General features: G+C 36.7%; 2 protein-coding genes across 2 annotated transcripts; one reads left to right on the top strand and one right to left on the bottom strand.

Annotated features, from left to right (window-relative positions):
- Positions 1-2,216: 2,216 nt before the first annotated feature.
- pyroxd1 (pyridine nucleotide-disulphide oxidoreductase domain 1) lies at positions 2,217-11,089 on the top strand. Its single transcript, XM_079816954.1, has 12 exons — positions 2,217-2,550; positions 2,628-2,708; positions 3,287-3,406; positions 3,482-3,610; positions 4,868-4,941; positions 5,192-5,361; positions 6,095-6,180; positions 6,285-6,387; positions 6,491-6,603; positions 6,915-7,037; positions 7,236-7,373; positions 9,513-11,089. Exons 1-12 carry the CDS (start codon positions 2,479-2,481, stop codon positions 9,759-9,761), a joined length of 1,458 nt encoding a protein of 485 aa, XP_079673080.1. The 5' UTR covers positions 2,217-2,478; the 3' UTR covers positions 9,762-11,089.
- A 7,190-nt stretch (positions 11,090-18,279) lies between these two features.
- Positions 18,280-20,111, bottom strand: LOC307126263 (protein mono-ADP-ribosyltransferase PARP11-like; the record flags this gene model as incomplete). Its single annotated transcript, XM_079816725.1, has 7 exons — positions 18,280-18,536; positions 18,630-18,787; positions 18,934-19,067; positions 19,169-19,265; positions 19,474-19,549; positions 19,803-19,917; positions 19,995-20,111. The coding sequence occupies 7 exons, from the start codon at positions 20,109-20,111 to the stop codon at positions 18,280-18,282; spliced, it is 954 nt and encodes a 317-aa protein (XP_079672851.1).
- Positions 20,112-27,090: the final 6,979 nt, after the last annotated feature.

The raw sequence follows: 27,090 nt of genomic DNA, 5'->3' as shown, positions 1-27,090 counted from the left end.
GAGTGAAAGTAAATCAACTTCTTTAAATCATGACAAAAGAGTATTAGGATTAACCATAATGATTTAAAATGTACTTTGAAGTAAAACAGTTTGACATTATTACAGATTTTACTTTTTAGTGTTCTTGAGTAGTCATTAAAGTGTACTCAAGTACATATAATATTAATAATTTAATTATTATCTTCAAGTATAGTTTTTAAGATTTGAAGTACACTATTGAAGTACTGTTGTTTTTCCCAAGAGCAGATTAGCTGCAAACCAGCATAAACATCTTAATGTTAAGGTTTCAGCAGGTACTTGTGGTTTTTTTTCTAGTGCTGTCAAATTGATTAATCATGATTAAACGCAACTAACATAAAAGTTTGTACATACACACACACACACACACACACACACACATAGATGTTTTGTGCACGTGTGTATACACACACACACACATACACACACATATTATATATTTACAATCTTTTATATTAGATGCGATTAATCGCGATTTGACTGCACTAGTTTTCGTTTCATATATCGGTGAGTGTTTCTAGTTGTAAGTGTAGTAACTTTTTGAGTTTAAAGTTGAGGAAAATGACACATGCAGTAAGTGCAAGAACAAAGGAAGATTAGCCTAAAGAATAAACAACAGCATGCCACACATGCAGTTCATTAGGTTAGAACAACCCGGGCATATTCCGAGAAGGGAGAAGAGAATACCATATGAGCTTTCCTGTCCAATGAACTTAAGTTATCCTCATGTCCAGGGGCATCTGTTTCTGTGTGGATCAAATAGGGGGGTTGATGTGCCACTTTTGGGGCAATGTTTTAACATGTCTAAGGGGCATATCAACATTATCAACATATCAACATTTAAGGGGTATGCCAGTGCACACAGTAATTCAGATAACACTTCTGTGTCCATGTATGTTATTCTGATATTTTTTCACTTGTTTTGACACATTTGACACTCTTGGTTTATTTTCAGTCAGTGACTCATGAAAGCAACACTCTTCAGACATAAAAATCAGAGGACATTACATGTATCCCATTTTATACCGGCTATATGTAATTACCTGCAGCACTCACAACAGTGCTGATATTTATAACAACACTTGCTTGTGTGATATTGCTGTATTAACATTTGACAGGTCATAATATGGCAACAATATGAATTTTTTTTTTTTTTTTTTTTTTTTTTTTTTTACAATCATCATACAATTATCTAACAAACAACAAAATCACTGTCCCAAACCAACCCAACTCCCCATAATTTATCAGTCTTCAATACAGTCTATGGTCTTCAAGCATCAACATGTAGCCAGATATAAGTTTATAATACATTATTGTCTCTTGTAAGAAGAATATGCTTTAGTATACTTTTAATAAAGAATACTTATTATGGAAATACTATAGCCTACTTTAAAGGGTTAGTTCACCCAAAAATGAAAATTATCTCATAATGTATTCACCCTCAAGCCATCTTCTCAACTAACTAAATGTAAACTGAATGTAATGTTTTCAGACACTTAATTACATGATATTTAAAGTTAATGTGGAATGTATTATAGTTTAAATTTATATCAAATGCAGGTTGAACTTAAGAGTTTTTTTTTTTTTGTAGGCACATGTTTATATGTAATTTCATAATTATTTCTGTTGTCTTTGAAATGGAAAATGTTCTGCCGATTTGCAGTTACAAGCTTTATACCATAAATTAAAATATACTAAATATCAATTATATTTAAAATATATCAGCCTATTTATAAATTACTTTCACATATACATATCTTTAAATAATATCTAATAACACACTACAGTTAGAACTATAATGAAATACTTTGCATGTGCGTATTCACCATAAGTACTTTTTTAATATGACAAAATATTATTAAAACATGATTTAAAATATAGCCTGTATATGTTTTTAATTTATGAAACATTCATGTAAGTGTACTCTCTTTAAGTACACTTAAGTGCCCTTTTTCATTAATATTATATTATCTGCAAGTATCTTTTTGTAAAAAAAAAAATTTATTTAAAGTACACTACAAGTGCACATTCAATACAATTGAACCCTTCTGCAAGGGTTTAGCTTGTTTTAACACAGGCTAGAAATCTTTAAAAGTTGTCCACGACAGGTTTTGACCTTTTAATATCTTTAACATGAATTCAAATGGCTCTACAGTACGTACCTCGTATATTTTAGCGCATACTGTTTGACCCTCAACGCTTTCTGTAGTCAGCTGAAAGAAGGTAAACACGGAAGTTCATTCCGTCTAAATATAGTCGGAATGAGGCTGCTCTTTATACGTCTCTTCTTAAGTGATTGATATGATTCTAGCAGAAACAGAGAACACAAAATATCGTGGTCTCAATATAATATATATATATATAAAAAAGGTCTCAAGAACCGAGCAGTTCAATAGTGGTGTCGTTCATTCTGATATAAGTTAGTATCCACAAACGGAGCTTCGGACGTGCTGAAGTTCAATGGCTTCAGATAAACAAGTCGCATTTGTCATCGTGGGTGGAGGAATCGCAGGTGTAACTTGTGCAGAACAGGTATAAGCACATCAAAAACGATAACTGATCTAATGGCTGGTCTGTCTGATAACTTTCTAATCTCATAACTTTCGCAGATCGCATCGCAGTTCCCATCAGATGAGGTTTATCTTCTGACAGCCTCTCCTTTAGTGAAGACAGTTACAAATTTCAAACAGGTTTGATATTTCACACGTTTATTGTGTGTCATAAAAAAAACTAAAACAACTTTTGCGCTCAAATTTTAGTTAAAGGGTGAGAAAAGGGGTAACGTTACAATGTAAATGTAATACCGATGTTTATATAATACTATATTCCTAAACCAATAATATATTGTGGAAATAATACAGCCTACTTTGAAAGAATTTATGTATTATTAATATACAAATGATTGTACCTTGTGAAAAAGTACACTTTAGCATACTTTTACAAAGAGTACTTCTTATGGAAATAATACACTTTAAAAAAAATATGCAAAGTGAATGTAATGTTTTCGGGCCCTTAATTTCATGTTATTGACAATAAACTGAAAATGTATTATAGTTTAAATGTATATAAAATGCAGTTTATATGTAATGCATGTTTATGTCAGGAATAATTATTTCTGCTGTCTTAGAAATGGTGAAAGTGTACTGACAAATGTACCGGCAAGCATTTATGATAAACTAAAGTATACTTTAATGTAATTTAACCCTAAACCAATAATCTTTATATTGAATTAAAAATAGTTATTTGTCATCTACCTTTCTCCATGTAGGTGTCGAAGACCTTGGAAGAATTTGATGTCGAGGAACAGCCATCCAGTGTTTTAGAAGAAAAGTATCCCAATCTGAAAGTCGTACAATCTGCAGTCAAACTCCTGCGAGCTAAGGAACATGTATGTTAAGACACACACCTTGTTTCTTTTCCATATTCAAAATGTGTATTTATTCCGGTATTCCCATTTTTGCAGCATTTACAAGCAGAGAATGGCCAGACGTTCCATTATAAAAAGTTGTGTCTCTGCAGTGGAGGCAGACCCAAACTTCTTATTCGAGACGAACCTCATGTGCTGGGCATACGAGACACAGACAGTGCTCAGGTACACTGGAGCTCATTAATAGTGGATATACACTATATAGACACAAGTATTATTATATCTAATAATTGTTGAATTCAGGTGATTCAATCAGACCCATTGCCACAGGTGTATAAAATTCAGCACCTAGCCATGCAGTCTGCATTTACAAACATTAGTGGAAAATAAGGGTAATTTGTGAAGAACTCTGTGAATTCAAGCGAGGTGCTGTGATAGGATGCAGAATAAATTTGTCCATGAAATTTCATCCCTGCTAGATATACCACGGTCAACTCTAAGTGGTATAAGTCACATAGCAAACCGGTCACTGAGTGATGAGGTGCATTGTGTGTAAAAGATGCCAACTCTCTGCTGATTCCATAGCTAAAGAGTTCCAAACTTCCACTGGCATTAATATCAGCACAAAAACTGTGCGGCGGGAAATTCATGGCATGGGTTTCCATGGCCGAGCAGCTGCATGCAAACCTCACATCACCAAGTACAATACCAAGCGTCGGATGCAGTGGTGTAAAGCACGTCGCCACTGGACTCTGGAGCAGTGGAGACGTGTTCTCTAGATTGACAAATCAAACTTCTCTGATGGGCGAGTCTGTGTTTGCTGGATGCTAGGAGAACGTTACCTGCCTGACTGCATTTTGCCAACTGTAAAGTTTGATGGAGGGATTATGGTATGGGGCTGTTTTTTTTCTAGGCCCCTTACTTCCAGTGAAAGGAACTCCTAATGCTTAAGCATACCAAGACATTTTGGACAATGCTATGCTTCCAACTTTGTGGGAATTGTTTGGGATGGCCCTTTTCTATTCCAGAATGACTGTGCCCCACTTTACAAAGCAAGGTCCATAAAGACATGGTTGGATGAGTTTGGTGTGGAAGAACTTGACTGCCTCGCACAGGGCCCTGAACTCAACCCCATCAAACACTTTTGGGATGGACTGGAACGGATGTTGCGAGGCCTTCTTGTCCATCATCAGTGCCTGACCTCACAATTGCTCTAGTCTACTGGATGAAAGAGCAAAAAATTCCCAAAGATACACTCAAAATAGAGTTAAAATGGCTTTTATGGGGGGGACCAACTCCAAATTAATGTCTATGTATTCAGAATGCGATGTCATTACGGTTCCTGTTGGTGTAATGGTCAGGTGTCCCAATGCTTTTGTCTATATAGTGTATGTATATGAATATAACTCTAAGAATGTGATGCAGAATTATTATTATTTATATAAAAAAAAAAAGGAAAATGGTTTGATGTTATTTTCACAGGAGTTTCAAAAGCGCTTATCAAAGGCTAAACGGATAGTTGTCATTGGCAATGGAGGAATCGCATTAGAATTGGTGTAAGTATCTGTATCAACCCAAATCATTATTAACAATAAAGTATCTACACAGCAAACCCAAGAAAACACCAGTGCTTTTATGTAAAGGCTTTTTATTAAATGCTTGAAACTATATTATATTTTGATGATTTTTCTATCAATATTGTGGAAAATAGTAATACTTAAAGGATGTCTCGGAAGTCTAGGTCCAAACGCTAATAGAGATTTATTGAGATGGATTTTCTATAATTCCTGCTGTCTGTTCCTGTAGGTATGAAGTAGAGGGTTGTGAGGTGATCTGGGCCATAAAGGATAAAGCCATGGGAAACACATTCTTTGATGCAGGAGCTGCTCAGTTTCTCATTCCCTCACTGAAAGCTGAAAAGAAAGACCGGTCATTGCCATGCAAGAGATCACGCTACACTGCTGACAAGACCGAAGGTATGAATTCACCTCACACACTGCTCTGCATTCTCACACAATGTGCACTGCTGCCCTCTTCTGCCAGTTTTGATGGAAATTAAGTATATGAGTGCCACTGTAATAAAGTTGAAAAAAGGAAAAAATGGAAAGCCTGTTTTCTCACTAATAAAATATAAGTTTTACTTGGATTTAACTTTATATGATTTAATTAGATTTTCAATTAAAGTTAATCTTAAAAAAAACATTAATAATGATTTAATCACACTGTTAAATGTAATCTTTAGAAAATCTCAAACTAAATGAAGTGAACATACTGTACATTATAATGTTTAACCTAAATCCACTTTTTTCAACACCTAAACTGATTTTAATTAAATTTTTCATTTATTGTGAACGTTAACACGACAACAATGTACTAAAAACCGAAACGTTTTTCTTTAGCATGTTATCGTGTAAACTCCCCCCTCAGACAAAATACTGTACAATTGTATTCATTAGCTATTGGTATTGTCAGTGTATCCCTAATAAATAGCATATCATACATGCCATGCAAAGCAAGGTATATTTTTACGACTTTGCATTTATGATTATATTAAAAATTATACAAATTTGTAAAATTAATGATAAAACGTCTCTCTTCTGTTCTCTCATCTACTTAAATAAAAAAAATCTACTTTCTTCAAAACACACAATATTTTTTAGTAATTCCCAGCTGATCAAAATGTCAATTGCGCACATTTATGTTTCATAGCAGGCCACAGTGGGGCTTCAGGAGAACTTGGCAGTGCTTTGGGCCCAGATTGGCATGAAGGGATTGAATTAAGAGGAGCAGAGCAGGTTTGTATTAATTTTTGCATTTGTACATTAGCCACATTAAAATGGTGGAAATGATCTCTTGTCACTTAATTCTCATTCGTTCTTCTTTTCTATTAATTTCTCAGAGTTCCAGCGGAGTCCATATAGAATACGAGTGTGAGGTTGACAAGATCTTCACCCAACAGGAGTTTTTGCAGTCCAAACTTAGCACAAAGAAATCTGAATTAGGTTATTCTAAATAAAATAATTTACTGAAACAAAAATGAAGCCTCACTCTTTTACAGCTAAAATAAAAAATAAAAAAACTTTTATTTTTTTTAACTTTCCGTAGGGATGTGGCCTGCTTATGTCCAGTTAACCAATGGGAAGAGTTATGGCTGTGATTTTATTGTCAGCGCAACAGGTGTCGTGCCGAACACTGATCCTTTTCTCCATGGCAACAATGTAAAATAAATATGCATCTGAATCGACACATTTATTTCACTTTTCATTTTTATTTATTAAAAAATCTTTAAAAGTTATCATATAAATACTATATATTTTTTTATTTAAAACTAAATAATATATATTTGTTAATTATTCTTATTGGTGTATATATTGGATTTTATTGACGATACATTTATTTAAAATTAATTTATAAATAGTAATTTATTAATTTTGTCATTACTTTTTACTATTATACCTACTTGTCTCAATGAAATTAACATCAAGAAGTTATATCTCTTATGTGTTTCATTTTTTTTTTTCTATTCCAGTTTGAGCTGGCAGAAGATCATGGTCTGAGAGTGGATGATCATATGCGGACGTCCGAACAGGACGTGTATGCGGCTGGTGATGTGTGTACTGCAGGCTGGAAGCCCAGCGCTCTCTGGCAACAGGTACAACTGCACCTCAGTTATTGTATTTATGCATTTCATCTCATACTTTTGATATTTTTGTGACATGAGAACACACACTATATAGCCAATACCTGATACTTGTTATATACACAATGGTTACAATTCTGGGTCAGTGATTCTCTTTATTGTGATGCCCTGAAGATTAACTTTCTAAATCTTCTCTCCTGTTACGCGAAGATGCGATTGTGGACTCAGGCGCGTCAGATGGGCTGGTATGCAGCGCGATGTATGGCTGCAGATGTGCTGGAGGACCCCATAGAGCTGGACTTCTGCTTTGAGCTGTTCACACACATCACCAAATTCTTCAACTACAAGGTGAGTACTTCTGTTTGTTTATTTCTTCTTCTTTAACAAAATAAAAAAAATAAATAATAATAATAATAATAATATTTGGATCAGATATATATTTGGAAAAAACAAATATATATCTGGAAAAAAATAAGAGCTGATTTCTCAATGTTAAGTTTTTTTTTGTGTCATATATATATATATATATATATATATATATATATATATATATATATATATATATATATATATATATATACACATACACATACACATACACACACACACACACACACACACACACACACACACACACACACACACACACACACACACACACACATACATACATACACACACACACACACACACACACGTACATACATACATACATGCATACATACATATACACAGCCAAACCAAAAATTATTCAGACACCAGATATAATTTTTACTAGTTTTACAAATTAAAGTTTACTGTGACATATTATATCCACAAATTCTTCATACATTGGACTACCAGTAAAATTGATAAAAATTTGGGACCAAAATTATTCAGGCACTTTGACCTGACCATGCTTTGCTTAATGGTGCGTTCACACCGGACACGATTCGCGCGAGTGATTTACATGTTAAGTCAATGCAGAGACGCGAAATGGCATTCTGCGGCGCGATTCGCGCGAATGAGGCGGCGAGATTCGCGCGATTGAGGCGGCGAGAAGGACGCGACTTGAGCGTTTTGAACGCGCGATTCGCGCGAAACGCTCAAGTTGAAAAATCTGAACTTTGGCGGATATTTCGCGCCGCGTTAACCAATCAGGAGCTTGCTCTAGTAGTGACAACAATGAGGAGAAAATCTGTATATTAATGTCTGGTTCAGACAATATGATTATCACTGTGATAACATTAAATGACATGAAACACAACCCAGTCTCTTTTTGTTAAATGCAAGTTTATGTATGATCAATAATACAAAAGTATAAGTAATGTATAACAAGCTATACATGAAATAAAGCAAACAATGCAGTCAAACATTCAAAGTCAGTGCTAGTAGGCTAACGTTACAACTGCAACGTACAGTTATAGCCTAAAAATATAAGGTAATGAAACTTATCTTTGCCCTCAGCCTAAACGATTTGCCAGGGAACAAATTATAGATCCATGAGAGCAAAGATCGGCCGTTACAAGACGAATTATAGCTCGAGACACACCACAGAGACATCAGAGCCAGAGCCAAATTATTCGCGCGAATCGCGTCCGGTGTGAACGCCACATTAGTGTTTTTTCTTTAATTGCCAATGCAACCTTATACACCACAGACTGAACAAAATGAAGCATTGCTTGGTAATCAGTTGACCTAAATTGGTATTATCTAATTTTGTACTTTAATTTAACAGCTGATTGGTTGACTGTAATCTATTACATACCTTTCTATCAAAGTTATGTGACATTATCAAGATGAATTTGTTCTGACACAGTTTAACTCTATTGTTAAGTTATTGTCATATGTTATTACCATTTTCTAATCTATAGTGAATAAACTGTGATGATGTGAGAAAATGTTGAAGGTGTCTGAATACATTTTGGTTTGACCGTGTATATGTCTCATTCTTAGACTTAATGGCTGAAAATTCAGAATTTGAGAATTCAGAATTGAAGTCAGAACTGGAATGACAGAAGAAATGTACAATTTAAAGAAATTTGCACATAGGAAACTTTATATAAAAATTATGCAAACTCATCAGGAGTGAAAAAGGTGGTAAAGATTTAGTTTAAAGGAAATGTATGTAAGATTGTGGCCAAAACTGGTACTGCAATCACTTTCAAATTACTGTAGAGCGGTGTATCCCCTCTCCCCCCCTTATGATTAATTGAAATACATTTCTTACATACAGTTCCTTTAAGTTTAAAAAAGGACAGAAAAAAAAATATTTTAATAATTTTGTTTACTTTATATTGTAAAATAATGTAACTATTAATTATTATAAAAATACTATTATAATAATTAATTATTCCACCTTTTTGCTAGCGTAATTCAAATTCAAGGGAATTGAATCAGAATTTAAAAAGCATTCTCAATGATTTTATTAATGGCACAAAAGTAGTTTTCAGTTTTGACAATCAGTTTAGCAAGCATTTTATGTCTGTTGTTTGTTTTGTTTTTTAGGTGGTTTTGCTAGGGAAGTTTAATGCTCAGGGTTTGGGTCAGGACCATGAGCTTCTTGTGCGCTGTACAAAAGGGCAGGAATATGTGAAGGTGGTTCTGACTGGGGGCCGAATGGTGGGGGCTGTCCTTATCGGAGAGACGGATCTGGAGGAAACCTTCGAAAACCTCATTCTCAACCAAATGGACTTGTCCCGATATGGCGCAGAGCTTCTTAATCCTAATATCGACATTGAGGACTACTTTGACTGAATCTTGCTGGTAGCCAGTCACAGAGAGATGAGTAAGTTATACTTTTAAAGCACTGTGAGGTTTCTGTTCCACTAGCTGCACCAAACAGAATTGCAAAAATAATAAGAGTTTTCAAACACTCCCTCAATCTTCCATCATTCTCAGCCAAGCGAGAGTCCCACCTCAATCTGTTGCCTTTGGATGAGCCAATACTGTCAAGCTGGGCTTGCAAACAAACAAGATGCAATTCCATTTTCTGCAGAAAATACACATTATGGATATAAAAGAGTAATTCACCCAGAAGTGAATTTCATTATTCACTCGCCCTCATGTCGCTCTAAGCTTATAAGGCTTGAATTTGATGAACACTGAAGAATATCCTAGGCGCACAAAAGGCATTATAGAAGTGGTTATTAACTAAATTCCAAATCAACCATATCTGTCTATGAGCAGCCAACCAAAATGTGAGTTATTATTTCCTGTTTAACGTTGTGACCAAATCATCAGTTGATCTTGAGAATCTGATCAATCTAATTCATGAACAAATTATTCAGACTGGTTTTGTTATTACTGCATAAAAACTTTTATGATGCTTTTTTTGGTCCACTTTTATGATGCTTTTATTGATGATAAAGTCTGTTCATCACACAAAGCTGGCTTCAGAAGAATTGAACTGTAGAGGATCATTTGTACTATGATGACAATTTTATGTCCTTGTTGAAGCTTGAAAGCTCTAGTTCCAATTTATTGTAATTGCATGGAAAAGAGTGACTGGTACATTATTCAAAAATTCTAATTTTGCGTTCCACAAAAGAAAAAGTCATATACATGTTTGAAGCGACTGTGAAAGTAAGTGAATTATTGGGTCGAATTTTCCTTTTTGGGTGAACTATTCTTTTAGAGAATAAAGAACATTTAGAAGTTACAATGCACATTGAGACGGAGTAAGAACAAATTGAGGTGCTCAGTAATATTTAAGTAATATATAAGTTTATTTGATTATTGATTTGGAAGAGCTTCGTCTTCACATCATGAGGCAAGTAATAAGTAACTTCCAGATTTTTGGGATATGTCTCCCAAAATGAACATTTAGTGATCAATTCTGTGATTGGACTGATGATGTGAATAAAGTCCTCTTGATTTCATCAGGATTGTGAAGATCTGTGCTGACTCTTAATTTACATTTTTTTTAATGATGAGAACATTCTTGGCCAAGAGTAGCAGGGAAAGCACTACTTCATGTGAGCTTCTGATGCATTTACTGTATCTGCATGAAAATAAATGTTAAATTCAAACAATGTAACATTAAATGGCTGTCCTCTAAAATGCATGAAACCCCAACCTTTTGCAAAAAAATATTTTCCCAAAGATACCTTTTATACCTTTATATAAACATTCTGGCATTTTACACACATTATCTAATTTCTTCAACTTTCATTGTTGCAGAAATACTTTTATTAAAGCTGCAGTCCATAACTTTTTTTGGTTACAAATGATCCAAAATCAATTTTTGAGCAAACTACATAACCAGCCAGTGTTCAACTCTTTATTTTAGCCCGATTCACAACGGTAAGCTTGTAATGATGTTATACAGTGGGGCAAAAAAGTATCTAGTCAGCCACCAATGAGAGAGGCCTGTCATTTTCATCATAGGTACACTTCAACTATGAGAGACAGAATGAGAAAAAAAATCCAGAAAATCACATTGTCTGATTTTTAAATAATTTATTTGCAAATTATGGTGGAAAATAAGTATTTGGTCACCTACAAAAAAAAAGCAAGATTTCTGGCTCTCACAGACCTGTAACTTCTTCTTTAAGAGGCTCCTCTGTCCTCCACTCGTTACCTGTATTAATGGCACCTGTTTGAACTCGTTATCAGTATAAAAGACACCTTTCCACAACCTCAAACAGTCAGACTCCAAACTCCCCTATGGCCAAGACCAAAGAGCTGTCAAAGGACACCAGAAACAAAATTGTAGACCTGCACCAGGCTGGGAAGACTGAATCTGCAATAGGTAAGCAGCTTGGTGTGAAGAAATCAACTGTGGGAGCAATTATTAGAAAATGGAAGACATACAAGACCAACTATAATCTCCCTTGATCTGGGGCTCCATGCAAGATCTCACCCCGTGGGGTCAAATTGATGACAAAGAACGGTGAGCAAAAATACCAGAACCACACGGGGGGACCTAGTGAATGACCTGCAGAGAGCTGGGACCAAAGTAACAAAGGCTACCATCAGTAACAAACTACACCGCCAGGGACTCAAATCCTGCAGTGCCAGACGTGTCCCCCTTCTTAAGCCAGTACATGTCCGGACCCGTCTGAAGTTTGCTAGAGAGCATTTGGATGATCCAGAAGAGGATTGGGAGAATGTCATATGGTCAGATGAAACCAAAATATAACTTTTTGGTAAAAACTCAACTCAACTCAACAAAGAATTGCATCCAAAGAACACCATACCTACTGTGAAGCATGGGGGTGGAAACATCATGCTTTGGGGCTTTTTTTCTGCAAAGGGACCTGGACGACTGATCCGTGTAAAGGAAAGAATGAATGGGACCATGTATCGTGAGATTTTGAGTAAAACCCTCCTTCCATCAACACAGACTGATCTCATGAAATGGCGTATGTATGACACGCCAATTCGCTATGCCATTTTGGCGTGCTATCAAGACGCATAATCGCTTTTTAGCGTGTTTATCAACGCCGTTTCATTCTATCCCCCTACACTGCCCCTACCCCTAAACCTACCCATCACACACACACACATTCTGCATTTTTACATTTTCAAAAAAACATAATTTAATATGTTTATAAATCCATTTATAAATGGCGTAGACATAAACGTGGAGATGATGGTTCGTTTCGGCGTACACATACACGCGGAATCACACGGCATAGACATACACGCGGATAGCTCAAAATGCGTACAGATAACACGCCATTTGGCTTTAGAAAGTGGCGTGTATGTTTACGCAAAGTCATGATGTCATGTTGATCAGCAAGGGCATTGAAGATGAAACGTGGCTGGGTCTTTCAGCATGACATTGATCCCAAACACACCGCCCGGGCAACGAAGGAGTGGCTTCGTAAGAAGCATTTCAAGGTCCTGGAGTGGCCTAGCCAGTCTCCAGATCTCAACCCCATAGAAAATCTTTGGAGGGAGTTGAAAATCTGTGTTGCCCACCGACAGCCCCAAAACATCACTGCTCTAGAGGAGATCTGCATGGAGGAATGGGCCAAGCTACCAGCAACAGTGTGTAAAAACCTTGTAGAGACTTACAGAAAACGTTTGACCTCTGTCATTGCCAACAAAGGGTATATAACAAAGTATTGAGATTAACTTTTGTTATTGACCAAATACTTATTTTCCACCATAATTTGCAAATAAATTCTTTAAAAATCAGACAATGTGCTTTTCTGGGTTTATTTTTCTCATTCTGTCTCTCATAGTTGAAGTGTACTTATGATGAAAATTACAGGCCTCTCATATCTTTTTAAGTGGCAGAACTTGCCCAATTGGTGGCTGACTAAATACTTTTTTGCCCCACGTAATTTGAGTGGTTCTGGTGGGTTTCCGCTGGAAATCCGAGCATGTCACCGTATTTGCGTCACGTCTGTATACATAAAGAAGGAGTCCGGCTAGTAGTAGGATCGCATGTGAGGATGCTGCAGGTGGCGGATCATTTATAGCTTTTTTTTCACAGCAGCTGGAATAAATAAATTGATCATTTTGATGGTGGATTGTAATCCAAAAAGGTCTAAATGACAGACATCAGTGACAACTGGAGATTCTCCCGTGATTTTAACGGTAAAAGACTGTAAAAATGCTACGGTTAGAACGTTCATCAGCCAATCAGATTCAAGCATTCAACAGCCCCGTAGTATAAAGTGTAGCAACTTAAAGGCTACACATTACATTTTTTCACTATAGCGAGGTAATAACAGCGCTGTTTAGAGACGCACAGAGGTAGCCTAATTCACACAAGTGCTCTATCTCTCTCTCTCTCTCTCTCTCTCTGTCGCTCTCTCTCTCTCTGTGTCGCTGTCACTCTCGCTCTCTTTCTAATAACTTCATTAATAACTGCAGTAGAATGCTATCAACGGCTCAAGCCTCCGTTACCAGCTTTAAAATGACATTTCGGAACTAGCAAAAGAGCCGTTGGATGAGACGCGGAAGAAATAGTCCTACTCACAACAGCGATTTAAGTTCAAAAACCGGACGAATCCCTTTAAATATATCATCGGATCGATGTCTTGAGGTGTGGTAAACGTAGTATAAGCGGAATAATTGACGACGGGCCGTTGAATTATAAGAAAATTAATGCACACCCAATGTGTAATGCCACTCCGCTTCGCATCATGACCGCATCACCACCTCGGGTGTGCATTATTTTTCTGATAATTCAACAGCCCGTCGTCAATTATTCCTTACTTAACCGGTTAACAGAAAGTTTCCGTACTAAATATGGCGAATAACGGTAATAGATCTAACCTTACATTTAATGTAATTTTACAGTAAAATCCTGTTAAATTTACCACGTTTTTGGAAGTAAATTGACATTCCCAGAATTCCCTGCATGACACTTCACATTTGATTTAGCTTATTTAGTTGAAATAGCTGTTTCTTCTTAGTTTTTTTTTTTTCGAATCAGTTATGTACATTAGGGTTTTATGTTACATTTAATGTTGTTAAATTATTGTTTATTGCATTTTTTTTATTTAATGTGTGTTACCATGATGGTGTTTAGTGTTTGTGTGAATGACACTGTGCACCTTCTATATATTAGTAATGTCCAGCTAAAAGCTGCTGTGATGAGCTTTGATTCATTATGTGACTCATCACCACTGTGATTGGTGGTTGTCAGTATATATCAAAGGTACATAACTATGGATGCACCAAATCCAGATTTGTGGGGTTCGGCCCCATATACCCCCAATACCGAATCCACTGTTTAAGATTCTGCTGAATCCGAAACCGTATACCGAATCCTACTCCCATCTTCAGTCCAGTATCACAGTAAACACACTAATGAAGTAAACAACGTCCACAGCAGTTTAGGGATGTTCATATTGCAAAATATGCTATGCGGTATTAAAATACAGCATTAGTACAAGCTCCTGACTGGTAAGCAAAAAGCAATGAACGGCGCTTCTCGAGGCTGGCCGCTCTAGCATGGCGTTATGTAGCTATTCCCGAGACACCAGTGCCATCTGAAGCCTTGTTTAAGGCTTTTCGTAGTGTGGTTTTGGTCAAGTTTACTAAAGTAAACATTGTCACTTATGTTCTTCTCGCCGCTGTTCCTGGTGGTTTGTAGAACAATTACCCCAAGTCACCCTTTGTCGTTTCAAAGAACAGCACAACGGAGAGCGCAGAAGGCGCGCACGCAGTCAGCTCGCGCTGCGGAGACAGGCGAAAGTATAAGTGAGGCTTGAGAGGGTGGTTTCTGTCAACGGGCTGCGCTCCAGACTAACCAACATCACTTAGACATGTTACTTTAAAAAAAATAAAAACCATACAAGGTGTGGATTGAGGTAGGCCTGATATTTTTATTTGACAAAAAAACTATTCCGGTTCTTCAAAACTTCAAACGGATTCGGTGTATTTTCGTTTTGTCATCTTAATTTGGTAATTATTTAAGTGGAAAATATTTAGTGTAGGCCTATTTATTTTATTCTTTTTATTTATATTTTATCTGATCCGTATGTTGCTGTTTGCACGATAAAATAAACATGTGAAAAAGGTGTCTTTTTAATGGGTCACAGACACTCGTCAATCGTATTTTTATTAATGCCAATTCAATATTATAATCTTATCAGTTAACTGTTAATAATCGGATAATGAGCAGCGGTTGTCGGTTGGAAAAAAAAATCCGAATGAGCATCCCTACAGCAGTGTATTTTTAATTTAATTTAATTTTAATTAAGAATTGGCAACATTATGCCAGGATGACTGTCCTTCCTTTGCCGTACCTGAAGTTGCTGCATTTTGGCTGCTGTCTATAGATTTCTTCATGCAGAACTCGTATTCTTTCGTAGGTTTCATATGCAAATGTTTTAACAGCGGCTATTGTTTAGGGTCCTTGCCACCACGAGACAAATCGGCATTGCAAATTGAACATGTAGCTCGACTTGAATCGCCTTCTTTTGACTGAGAGTACTGCCAAACAACACGTTTTCTGCTCACGAGTTCCATTTTCACTTTCTCACAGCCGACTGCAATCGAGCGGCCCATCTAGTAAACACCTTCCCATAATCAACGGCGGCGTCATTACGTTCGACCAGCGGATTGCGCATAGTGCAATCCTAGGGTTCGGTGGGAAAAAATTCTAAGGTTCGGCAGAAACCGAACCCCGTCAAAAGGACCAATATTCGGCCAAATCAGAATCCTGGATTCGGTGAATCCCTATACATAACAGATATTACTATTTAAATAGATTGGTAATTTAACATTATTTCGGTTAATGAAATATGGTTATTTACTGTAAATTTAACTTAAATCTGTAAAACCTAAAATGTTGCTACCGTATTTTTTATGTTTAAAGGGTTAGTTCACCCAAAAATTTAAATAATGTAATTTATTACTCACCCTCATGCCGTTCCACACCCGTAAGACCTCTGTTCATCTTCGGAACCAGTGTTAATTTTGACAGCAAATTTTTTTTTAGTTTTAGTCATAGTCTTTTGACTAAAATGCTATTTAGTTTGTCATATTTTAGTCACCTGATTTGTTTTTAGTTTTAGTCTAGTTTTAGTCGACTAAATATCATAAGTCTACAGTAGATTTAGTCTCCTAAAATCTAATGAGTTTAGTTAAATTGTAATACATTAAGCATTTAAGCATTACATAACCGACTGTCACTTGAACTGACATTTTGACATAATTTTGTTTTTGACATTAAAAATACACGAAAAAGAGCTCAATTCACTTTTTTGTCTGTTTTTTAAAAACAGCTATATAGTTTTTATAACTTTGTATTTCTGTTTTAGTCAGTAGGCCATATCAGGTTAAGCTAAAGCTTCAAATAAGATTGTTTATTTATTTTTTATAATTTCAGTTAACATTTATTTAATTTATTTAAAAGTAATTAAGTTTTTTTTAAAAGGTTTTAGTTAAAGGGTTAGTTCACCCAAAAATGAAAATTCTGTCATTAATTACTTACCCTCATGTCGTTCGACACCCGTAAGACCTCCGTTCATCTTCGGAACACAAATGAAGATATTTTAGTTGAAATCTGATGGCTCTGAAAGGCCTCCATTGGCACAATGCACGGTACACTCTCAAGACCCTTAAAAGGTACTAAAGACGTCGTTACAAAGTCCATCTCACTACAGTGGTTCTACAATAACTTTATGGAGTGACGAGAATAGTTTTTGTGCGCAAAAAAACCCTAAATAACGACTTCTATAGTGATGACGATTTCAAAACACGGCATCATGAAGCTTCGAAGCGTTATGAATCAGTGAGTCGATTCAGCAGTTTGGATCGCCAAATTTCAGCAGTTTGACGGTTTGACACGCGATCCAAATCATGATTCGACTCACTGATTCATAACGCTTCGATCCATTACTAAAAACATATTTAAATCAGTCCATGTGAGTACAGTGGTATAATATTAATATTATAAAGCGACGAGAATATTTTTTGTGCAGCAAAAAAACTAAATAACGACTTATATAGTGATGACCGATTTCAAAACACTGCTTCACGAAGGTTCAGAGCGAAAACGAATCAGCGAGTCGAATCCTGATTTGGATCGCGTGTCAAACCGCCCAACTGCTGAAATCACGTGACTTTGGCGCTCCGGACCGCTGAATCGACTCACTGATTCGTTCACACTCCGAAGCTTCATGAAGCAGTGTTTTGAAATCGGTTATCACTATATAAGTCGCTATTTAGTTGTTTTTGACACACAAAAAATATTCTCGTCGCTTTATAATATTAATATTGAACCACTGTACTCACATGGACTGATTTAAATATGTTTTCAGTACATTAATGGATCTTGAGAGTGTAAATTACATTGATGCCTATGCAGGCCTCACTAAGCCATCGGATTTCAACAAAAATATCTTAATTTGTGTTCCGAAGATGAACGCATGGAAACGAGTAATGCATTACATTATTTTCATTTTTGGGTGAACTAACCCCCTTAAGTTCTGGCAACCACTACCGTTTTTTTTTACCATACATTTACGGGGATTTTGTTACTGTGTACAGTTAACGCTAATACAAACTAAATACACGTAGTCACGCAATGCTGATGTTGTTAACATTAACAATTTGAGAACAAAGTATAACAATAATAATTTGCGCGGTTTGATGTGATCTAAGCCACCGTTAGATTTAATCGCTATTGTTGGTATTTATTGTAATGCTTTTTTTCTCAGTTTGGTCTGAACAAAAGTGGCAGACATGTTACTTGTTCAGATGACATTTTGTGAGGCAAATTCTTATTTTGGTCATACTGCAATTGCAGGTTTCAAATGGAGATGGCGACATAGAGGCAAAATTTACGGACTGCAGCTTTAAATTAGTTGCTATATTCAAGCACATACTCTGGATATATCTGATTGGAATCAAAGATAACAAAAATCCTTGGATAGAGTGCATTATCTACACAACTATCGTGTATGATTTCATCCTGGTCATCATTGGGTGTACAATAATCTTGATGGCCTGTTTTGCACTTCCCGACAAGAACACGGGCAATCAGCATTACTTTGGTTCCCCGGCCTGTGTTTCCACTATATCCGGTAGCTAATGATGCATGTTTTGCAAAGTAGGTTCCTGCAAAAAAATTAAAAAATTAATAAATCATTTGTTATTCTAAACTTTTTTTAATGCGAAAACAACTAAGTAAAAGTCAAAACCTCATCCCACCTTTGCCTAATACATGTCCCCTTCTTCTCCCATCTGATAGTCTGCAACTGAAATTGAATGTGCAAATAGAGTGCACATTTTTTGCGCTTGTGCCATGAAACAGCATTTGCTCTTCAATATCTGATTGTCCTTTTATCCTCATCAACTGGATTTTTTTCCTAAGAATTTTAAATGTAGGCAATACATTTTATACATGTGAATTTTATTTGTTTAATTTTATTGTTTTTATTTATATTTTAGGGTGAAACATGTTTTCATTAGATTCACTGAAATGGTTTTAGACGGAGCAAGACATTCTCATTACCTACAAAACAATTCCCAAAGGTCCATGTTTTGTATTCTGTTGATGGATATGATGGGATAATGCAGTAAACCAGCATCACTGACAAATCTCTCCATCACCTGATATTCTCTGCTGTTTTTTCTCAGAGAGATTAACTGATTGAGATAGGAAAACATTGTCAAAGAGAATGCTACAGTTCCAACCTAAATATGTCATGATCAGCTGTGATACCACTATGAAAAGCACTTCCTGTTACCTGGTAAGGGGTTCTGGGATCAACATTCTCCCAGTGTGTTGGTGGAGATGGAGAAGGAGATGGAGATGGAGATGGAGAAATGTCATCACATTTGCATCTGTTACACAAAACGTATGTCTTGTAAGGTTGGTTTCTCTTTCGTTCATTTGAAAAAGAATGAATGCAATGTGGTTCTTGACTATACTTATATAAAAAAAAAAAATTAAAGAAAGAAGGTTTCTTGTTTAAAAAGGTTTGGCTTAAGTGTCCAAATGCAGACTGGGGCCACTGAAAAAAATACAGCAATAAATATAAATAAATCTCACCTGAAGCCAATTTCAGTCTGAAATGAGCGTTTAATCTGCCTTTTTTCCCCAGTCATTAAGTTGACCTGTGTCCTTGCTAAAATTTAACACATACAGTATTAATTAAAAAAAAAAAAAAAAACACTGACTGATCATGTAAATAATATTGATATTCAGCCTCAGTTCTGTCATGAGTGTATAATAGAACATGGCTATTTGTATTTAGTTATATAATAGACATAATATGTACCTACATCAAAGAGCAGTTAAAGTATTTGTTAGTTAAAAAGATCCTAACATTATCCCCCCTAGTTATGATCTTAAGGATATTATCAGCAGAAACTGTTTACCTGCTAAATCAATCTCGATCTCAATTCCAGCAGTATTCATGTTTATAACCCCGTGTGGGTTTTTGAGGTAATATCTCTCCAGATCATCACTAAACATACAATTTTCTGGGTCATCCTAAAACAAAAAAAATTTTGTTTTAAAAGGCAGTCGTTTGCAAACGAACATTTGTATAAGACATAAATAAATAATACCTCAACTCTGTGCCAGACACCACACTTTCCCTTGTAATACCAGTACCATGGTGTTTCAGATGTGTCCATATATTCCACTTCATCCTCCAGCGACAAACCACCAAACGCACATAACATTTTAACAGGTAAAATTAACTACAACATGAGAAAATACTTTCAATTGTAAACTCAACTAGAAACCCATATTTGTAGACTGGAAAAAACAGAGTAAACATAGTAACAACAGAAATAAGAGAGCCACAATCTGACAGGCACAAATTGAAAGCAACCGGCACAGCACACCCATGAAAAGCAAACATCATTATTATGCAATTCAGTGACGTGGAAGTAGCAGAGAAATGGAAACTTACCTGGTGGTATATGAACAAGCCACACCAGTCGATTATTGTAAACATTATGTGACTAGGAGTGATGTCAAACATTGTACAGAGTCATACCTCAGAGACTCTTTTATTGTACATGAAAGACACAATTTTACACCTCATACAGTATGTAATTTGGAATCATAAGGACCTACTGTATAAACATAAATCTCTTTTCTTTGATTTCTTTGACTTTTCGGTGGTTTAAAATTTTTATTTTTGTATCTCAACTTTTCAATCAAAATGGTTCATCTTATTCTGAGTTCTTAAAGCATGGAATTCCTGTTACTCCAAAAGAGTTTGCAATTGTGGCTGATGCAGTGCCCCAAGGAGTTCTTATGCTTTTTACAGGGTTTTCTTTTTCATCTTTTTGTCACTCAGTGGATCTGTGCAAGATAGGCAAACAGTGCCTTTCTAAATCTAAATAAAAAAACAATAAGAAAAATATAGCTGCAAGCAGCAATTGCGGGGCCAAGCCCAGAAGGCACCGCAAGGACAGCAAATAGCTCAAACAGCAAGTACAGCAGCACAGCAAGTTCTGCAGCACAGCACACCATTACACACAATTTTATAAAGTTGCCCAACGCGGGACTCGAACCCACAATCTCTGGGTCTTGTGCCTGCAGTTTATCGTGTTGCGCCACTGGGCAGACATGCTTTCAAACAGCTGCCAAGGTTCCTTACTTAAAGTGAGAATCAACTTAGAATGAAGATTTTTTTTGTAAAAAATGCACTGCATGTAATATTTAAAAAGTTCAGATTAGATCATTCTCAGAATCATTTAATGTCTGGAACAGAAGCAAATTTTAGAATTAACCAATTGACATGCTAAGCTAGCTAGTATAAAGACACAAACACAGGCAAGGTCAACTTCAGAGACAAATTTCTCAGGAACGGTAGTAAATATCAAGAATCCGTTCAGTCATTTCTGTGCGGCTCAGTCCAAATATCATCTGAGCAAACTTTGGTTAAAATTGGGCAAAAACTGAAGGAAGAGTAGCAAAAAAACTGTTTTTCATTTGCGTCAATATGGCGGACAGTCAGATGTTGGGAAAATGACAAATGAGATATCGTTGAAATTGGCATAAATCAAGGAACATAATGACATAAAGAAATTAAATTTTGAACTTTGTTTTCAAAAGTTAAAATCCTTTTTGCAATAAAACCTTATATCTATGGAACACTAGGTGGCGCTGTTCTGAAACTTCTAATGTATGTTCAGGACATGCTGTCGGTCATGCATACCAATATTTGTGCAGATATGTTAAATATTATAAAAGATATTGCAATTTATGACAAAATCCAAGATGGCGGACACAGGGTTCATCTGATCCTAGCATATCCGGTATCCACGGATTTGGCATGACCCGAGGAAACCATAGACACCAATATTATGATTTTCTGACAAAGCGTTCAGAAGTTATGAGCAGAAATAGCCATTTTCGATATCTCACGACCTGTAGGTGGCGCTGTTCCCAACTTTGGCATAGACCGCCAGATCATGGGTCCAATGAAGCGTACCAAATTTTGTTTTGATTGATCAAAGTTTGGCCGATATACAGTTTCAGAACCAATTTTGGGTCGACCTCTTTAAGTTTGAGACAGTATAACTTTTGAATAAAGATAAATAAAAAAAATCTGTTCAGTCATTTCTGTGCGGCTTTTTCCAAAGGTCATCTGAGGCAAATTTGGACAAAATTGGACAAATTTTGAAGGAGGAGTAGCAAAAAAACTGAACACTGTACTTTTCAAAATGGCTGCTACTGTAATGGGCGGGGTTTTGATGTAAGAAAATCAATGTGATCAGCATGAGGAGAGGAATCAGGTGTACTAAGTTTCATTTTTCTACCTCAAAGGGTTCAAAAGTTATAACAGTTTCAATGTTGAAATTTTGAACTGGTGGTGGCGCTATGGAGTTGGGTGTAGAGACTCCAAATTTGGTCCAATTACTTATCTGCATCTGTACAAAGTTGCCAAATTTCATCATTTTCCTATTTACGGTTCATAGGGCTGCCATTGACTCCCATTCGGGAAAAATAATAATAATAATAAGAAAACTAACAATTCCAAGAGGGGCTACAGCCCCTTCGGGGCTTGGCCCCTAATTAGAGTCTTGTTTCAGGAGGAGTCTGTTTCTGTGCCTTAAGTAATTTCTTAATGGAATGGTTTTGTAAGTGATATTCCCTGGACAATTTTGGACATTGCCTCATAAATATCTGATAACTAACAAAATGAGAGAAATTTAATTCGGTTTTACCCAGATAAGGGCTCTCTCAAAAGACTTAAAGGATTAGTTCACTTCTAAATGAAAATTTCCTGATAATTTACTCACCCCCATGTCATCCAAGATGTTAATGTGTTTCTTTCTTCAGTCAAAAAGAAATTACGTTTTTTGAGGAAAACATTCCAGGATTTTTCTCCATATAATGTATTTCAATGGCAACCAATGGTTGAAGGTCCAAATTAATGCAGTTTCAAAGGGCTTCGAAGGGCTTCAGAGGCTCTGCACTGTCCCAGATTAGGAATAGGTTCTTATCTAGCGAAACCATCTGTAATTTTCAAGAAAAAATTGAAATGTATATACTTTTTAAAAACACGCAACTTCAGTGTTAGGCTTCTTCGCGATGTATGACGCCATCACGTTGGAAAGGTCACACGTGACGTAGGTGGAAGTACTGACCCAGTGCCGAAAAACTCCATCTCATGTTCTCCTCCAACTTCAAAATCGTCCGACATATTGTTTTACCTCTGAAGCGCTTTGAAACTGCATGGATCTGGACCTTCAACCATTGGTTGTCATTGACATTATATGAAGAAAAATCCTGGAAAGTTTTCCTCGAAAAACGTAATTTCTTTTCGACTGAAGAAAGAAAGTCATGAACATCTTGGATGAGATGGGGGGTGAGTAAAATATCAGGAAATTTTCATTTTGAAGTGAATCCTTTAAGAATTACATATTTATACCCTCTGGTCTTTCTGTTTAGAGAAACCTGAAAGTACTTTATATTTATTTTGGAATTGCTCTCACACAGTGACATTTTGGTTTGATTTTTTTTTCTTCTAATTTTGAATTTACGTATAGAAATGTAATTTTGGGTTTTCATGAATGTGAAAAGAAAATGTATATTTATTTCATAAAGCTTATTTTTCTGTTTACCAAATATCACATTCATAAATGTACATTTTCTAATGGCAAACCTTTTTTAAGATTTAAACTTGAGATGAAAATTTATTTTGAACCTATTGAGTTCTCTTAAAATTAAAGGCTTGGATTTGACACTTAATCTGGACTGAAAGATTTGGCGTATTATTGTATTATTATGGTGTGACAATGATGACAATTGCTGTTACTGTTCTTTCATGCATTTAATAAAACAAACAAAAACAAAAAAAACATGAAAGACAAAACAGGATAATTGGCCGAGGGCCGTGGTCTCGATTTTCTGGCTGGTAGCTTGGCATGTTTCAGTTTATGCTGCTATCAAACTTTGTGAAAATATGGACTGCTCCAATTCTTGAGATTATTCTGCAAAACCTTTGGAAAAGATACATCCATTAAGGCTTTTTTATTATTCAAATTGATTTAAAGGGAAAAAAAGTGTTTTAATAAATAAATAACCTTTATTAAAACCATGGTTTTAGTAAATCATAATTAATTATGAGATGACAAAAAGGGTAAATTAAATAAAAATATATGAGATAAATTTTGAGATAAAAATTCTGATACCAAAAAGTAAAAACTATAACATAAAAAGTCGAAGTTAGAATATAACATGATATAAAAGCCATGGGCTTCCAAAGACCTTTATAGCATAAAAGCACAGGCAGAAGTAAAAAACAGTGTTGACTTGAGCGCCCTCTATTGGCTGAATGCAGTTCTGCACCCATCCTCACAGTTTCACTTTATCAAAGACGAAACCAGGAAACTCTTCAATTCTCGGGGAGAGGTTGTTGGGTTGCTTACGTCTCTGTAAAATGGCAGAAGCCAGCATTTCAGTGGCACTAGACCAGTTCAGCTGTCCAGTTTGTCTGGATCTACTGAAGGATCCAGTGACCAATTCTGTGTGGACACAGTTACTGTATGATCTGTATTACAGACTGCTGGAATCAGGAGGATCAGAAGGGAGTTTACAGCTGCCCTCAGTGCAGACAGACCTTCAATCCAAGACCTGTCTTATGTAAAAATGTGGTGTTCACTGAAATGGTGGAGAAATTAAAGAAGACAAAGCTCCATGGAGTTGTTCCTGCTCACTGCTACGCTGGACCTGGAGATGTGGCATGTGACATTTGCACTAGAACAAAATACAAAGTGTTTTTACGTCTGTTTAGTGTGTCTCAACTCCTACTGTCAAAATCACCTCGAGCAACATGATAATTTTTTTTAAGGTAAAAAACACAACTTGATGGATGCCACTGGCAAACTAAAGGAGGTGATCTGCCGTAAACACGATAAACTTTTGGATATCTACTGTCATACTGACCAGCAGTGCATTTGTTATATATGTGAAATGGATGAACACAAAAGCCATGACACTGTAACAGCTGCAGAAGAGAGGATGGAGAAGCAGGGAGGAACACATATATTCTAATGCAAACATTTATTTTAGCTGCTTTACTCTTTTTGTGTAAAATCAATCAATATTTAATCAATTGCCTATTTCAAGTGTATTCAGTGTATTTTTTTCATGAAATTGCATTTGTAGCGGAGCCCCCAGTCCTACACGAGGAGCGATTACAGGGATACTACCTCTAGCTTAAACGTGACTACGCCACCCTGGTTACCAGGGAAACATTAATACTATGGATCTAAGATTTTACACAAGACACACAGGAACGAAATTGTCAAGAAGGGCTAGAGACGTGGAGGCCAATCATCAAATATTTATTTAATTACTCACAATGATTGTTTTAAAAAGAGTATCAAAACTGGGTCATCAATATTCACAATAAAAAAACGGAGACCATGAGATAAAGGGAGCCGAGGCTTAACGGCAGATGCACAAACTTAGTAAGCGCTAGGCTTCTATCTCACTCTCAGCCCCTGTGTACAAATGTCAGCACACACACCGCAATAATCTCAAGAAATAACCACGCAGCACTCTGTGACAAGCCCTCCACCATGTAAGGGCTCACTGGTGGCCCGCCCTAAAGCCTCGGCTCCTATAACGAGAGCAAAACATTGCTACAAGTCTCATACAATAACACAAACATACACGAATAACATTTAAATTAATAAACCAAAAAAACTACGATGAAAATACGAAGGTTCAGTGCCAACGAAGTTACCCTCACTGGCCTTCTACCAAGATCTTGAAAACAAAACAAATCAAATGAAATTAACAAATACCACACTGCAAAACACTCAAAGTAAACCAATCAAAACAATCAACACAAACAATGAAAAAAGGTATATAATAGAAAAATAAAAGAATACAAAAAAAACAAATATGTAAAAACAAACCCAATACAAAACAATTATGAAATGTCAGGTGGAAGATATCCAGCGATCACGGTGGCACATAGGCCTACTAGAGGACGAGCGAGAATCACACACACACACACACACCACGTGGGCGGTGTACACACGTGTGTGGATAAGAGTTTGTGATCAAGATAGTCTTAATATACAAAGCAGCAGCGTCAAATCGCGTTGCTCCCCAGGCGTCACAGAACATCGATTCCTCCTAAAAATACACACATAAGCATACTTGCAATATATAAAAAACAGGAGTGCTATACGAAGTGGAAGTTTCACATACCTTTAACTCATGAACCCGTCGCCCATCCACACCACGCATACACAGGGCACAACCTCCCCCAAAGCACGGGAATGCGAGAGGGGCACGAAAAAGCTCACACTGCAAGCTATCCCCGCAGCTATAAATCACATAGACGTTACAACACATCATATGCCGGTGCACCAGTTAATCAGCCAACGCACACGCATAAGGTTACCTCAAAGCATCATGAGACACGGGACCGCAAGAGATATGTGATGAGATCTGGAGCCGCCAACAGCCGCGAACTATCCCGAACTATGAGCAAAACAATCGTTTACACAAAATCCGACACCTGTGTTACTATCAAGCTCAAACGACACCTACCTCAGAGCGGAAGTGTTACGGGAACAAGGGGCGGTCCCACGGGCAACGACGCGACACTCAAATGGTAAGCACACGCAAGGAGTGGTTTTCGTGCTATTTTTATACCGTCCCAACCTGTTCGTGATTAGACCTGCACTACCCCAAGCACATTAGTTTAATCACAGGGCCAGTTTAATTACAGGGCCACAGTACATCCCACTACAGTCTACCCCCCCACACTTGGATCGTCGCCCCGATGATCCCCAAATCACAGCTATTTAATCCCAGGGTCTAAAAATGCGAGTTACACCTTGTATTTGTTGAAGAACGACTCCGCCCCTCGCACCCACTGCTCGGGGAAGGTGATATTGGTTTGGGTGCCGCCCTGCAGTTGTACGTCTCGTTCTACGCACCCCGACCTCATCAACCGCGGGAAGGCCCCCAGGCTGGGGTCCAGGAGCACTGACCATACCTCCTTCTGGACCCAGATGTCCTGTCCCAATCACCGGACCCGGTCCCGGAGTATGTATCCACTCCTGAGGACCTGGTTCCATCTCCGGCACCAGTCCTCTCGGTTCCGCATCAGTGACATGATCCCGCTCCCGTACCACAGCCAACAGATCCACCTCATCCTCATCTTCACTCAATGAT

Source organism: Gobio gobio, assembly GCF_949357685.1.
Source record: "Gobio gobio genome assembly, chromosome: 5".
NCBI classification, from domain to species: domain Eukaryota; kingdom Metazoa; phylum Chordata; class Actinopteri; order Cypriniformes; family Gobionidae; genus Gobio; species Gobio gobio.
This window is presented reverse-complemented; position numbering and strand designations above follow the sequence as displayed.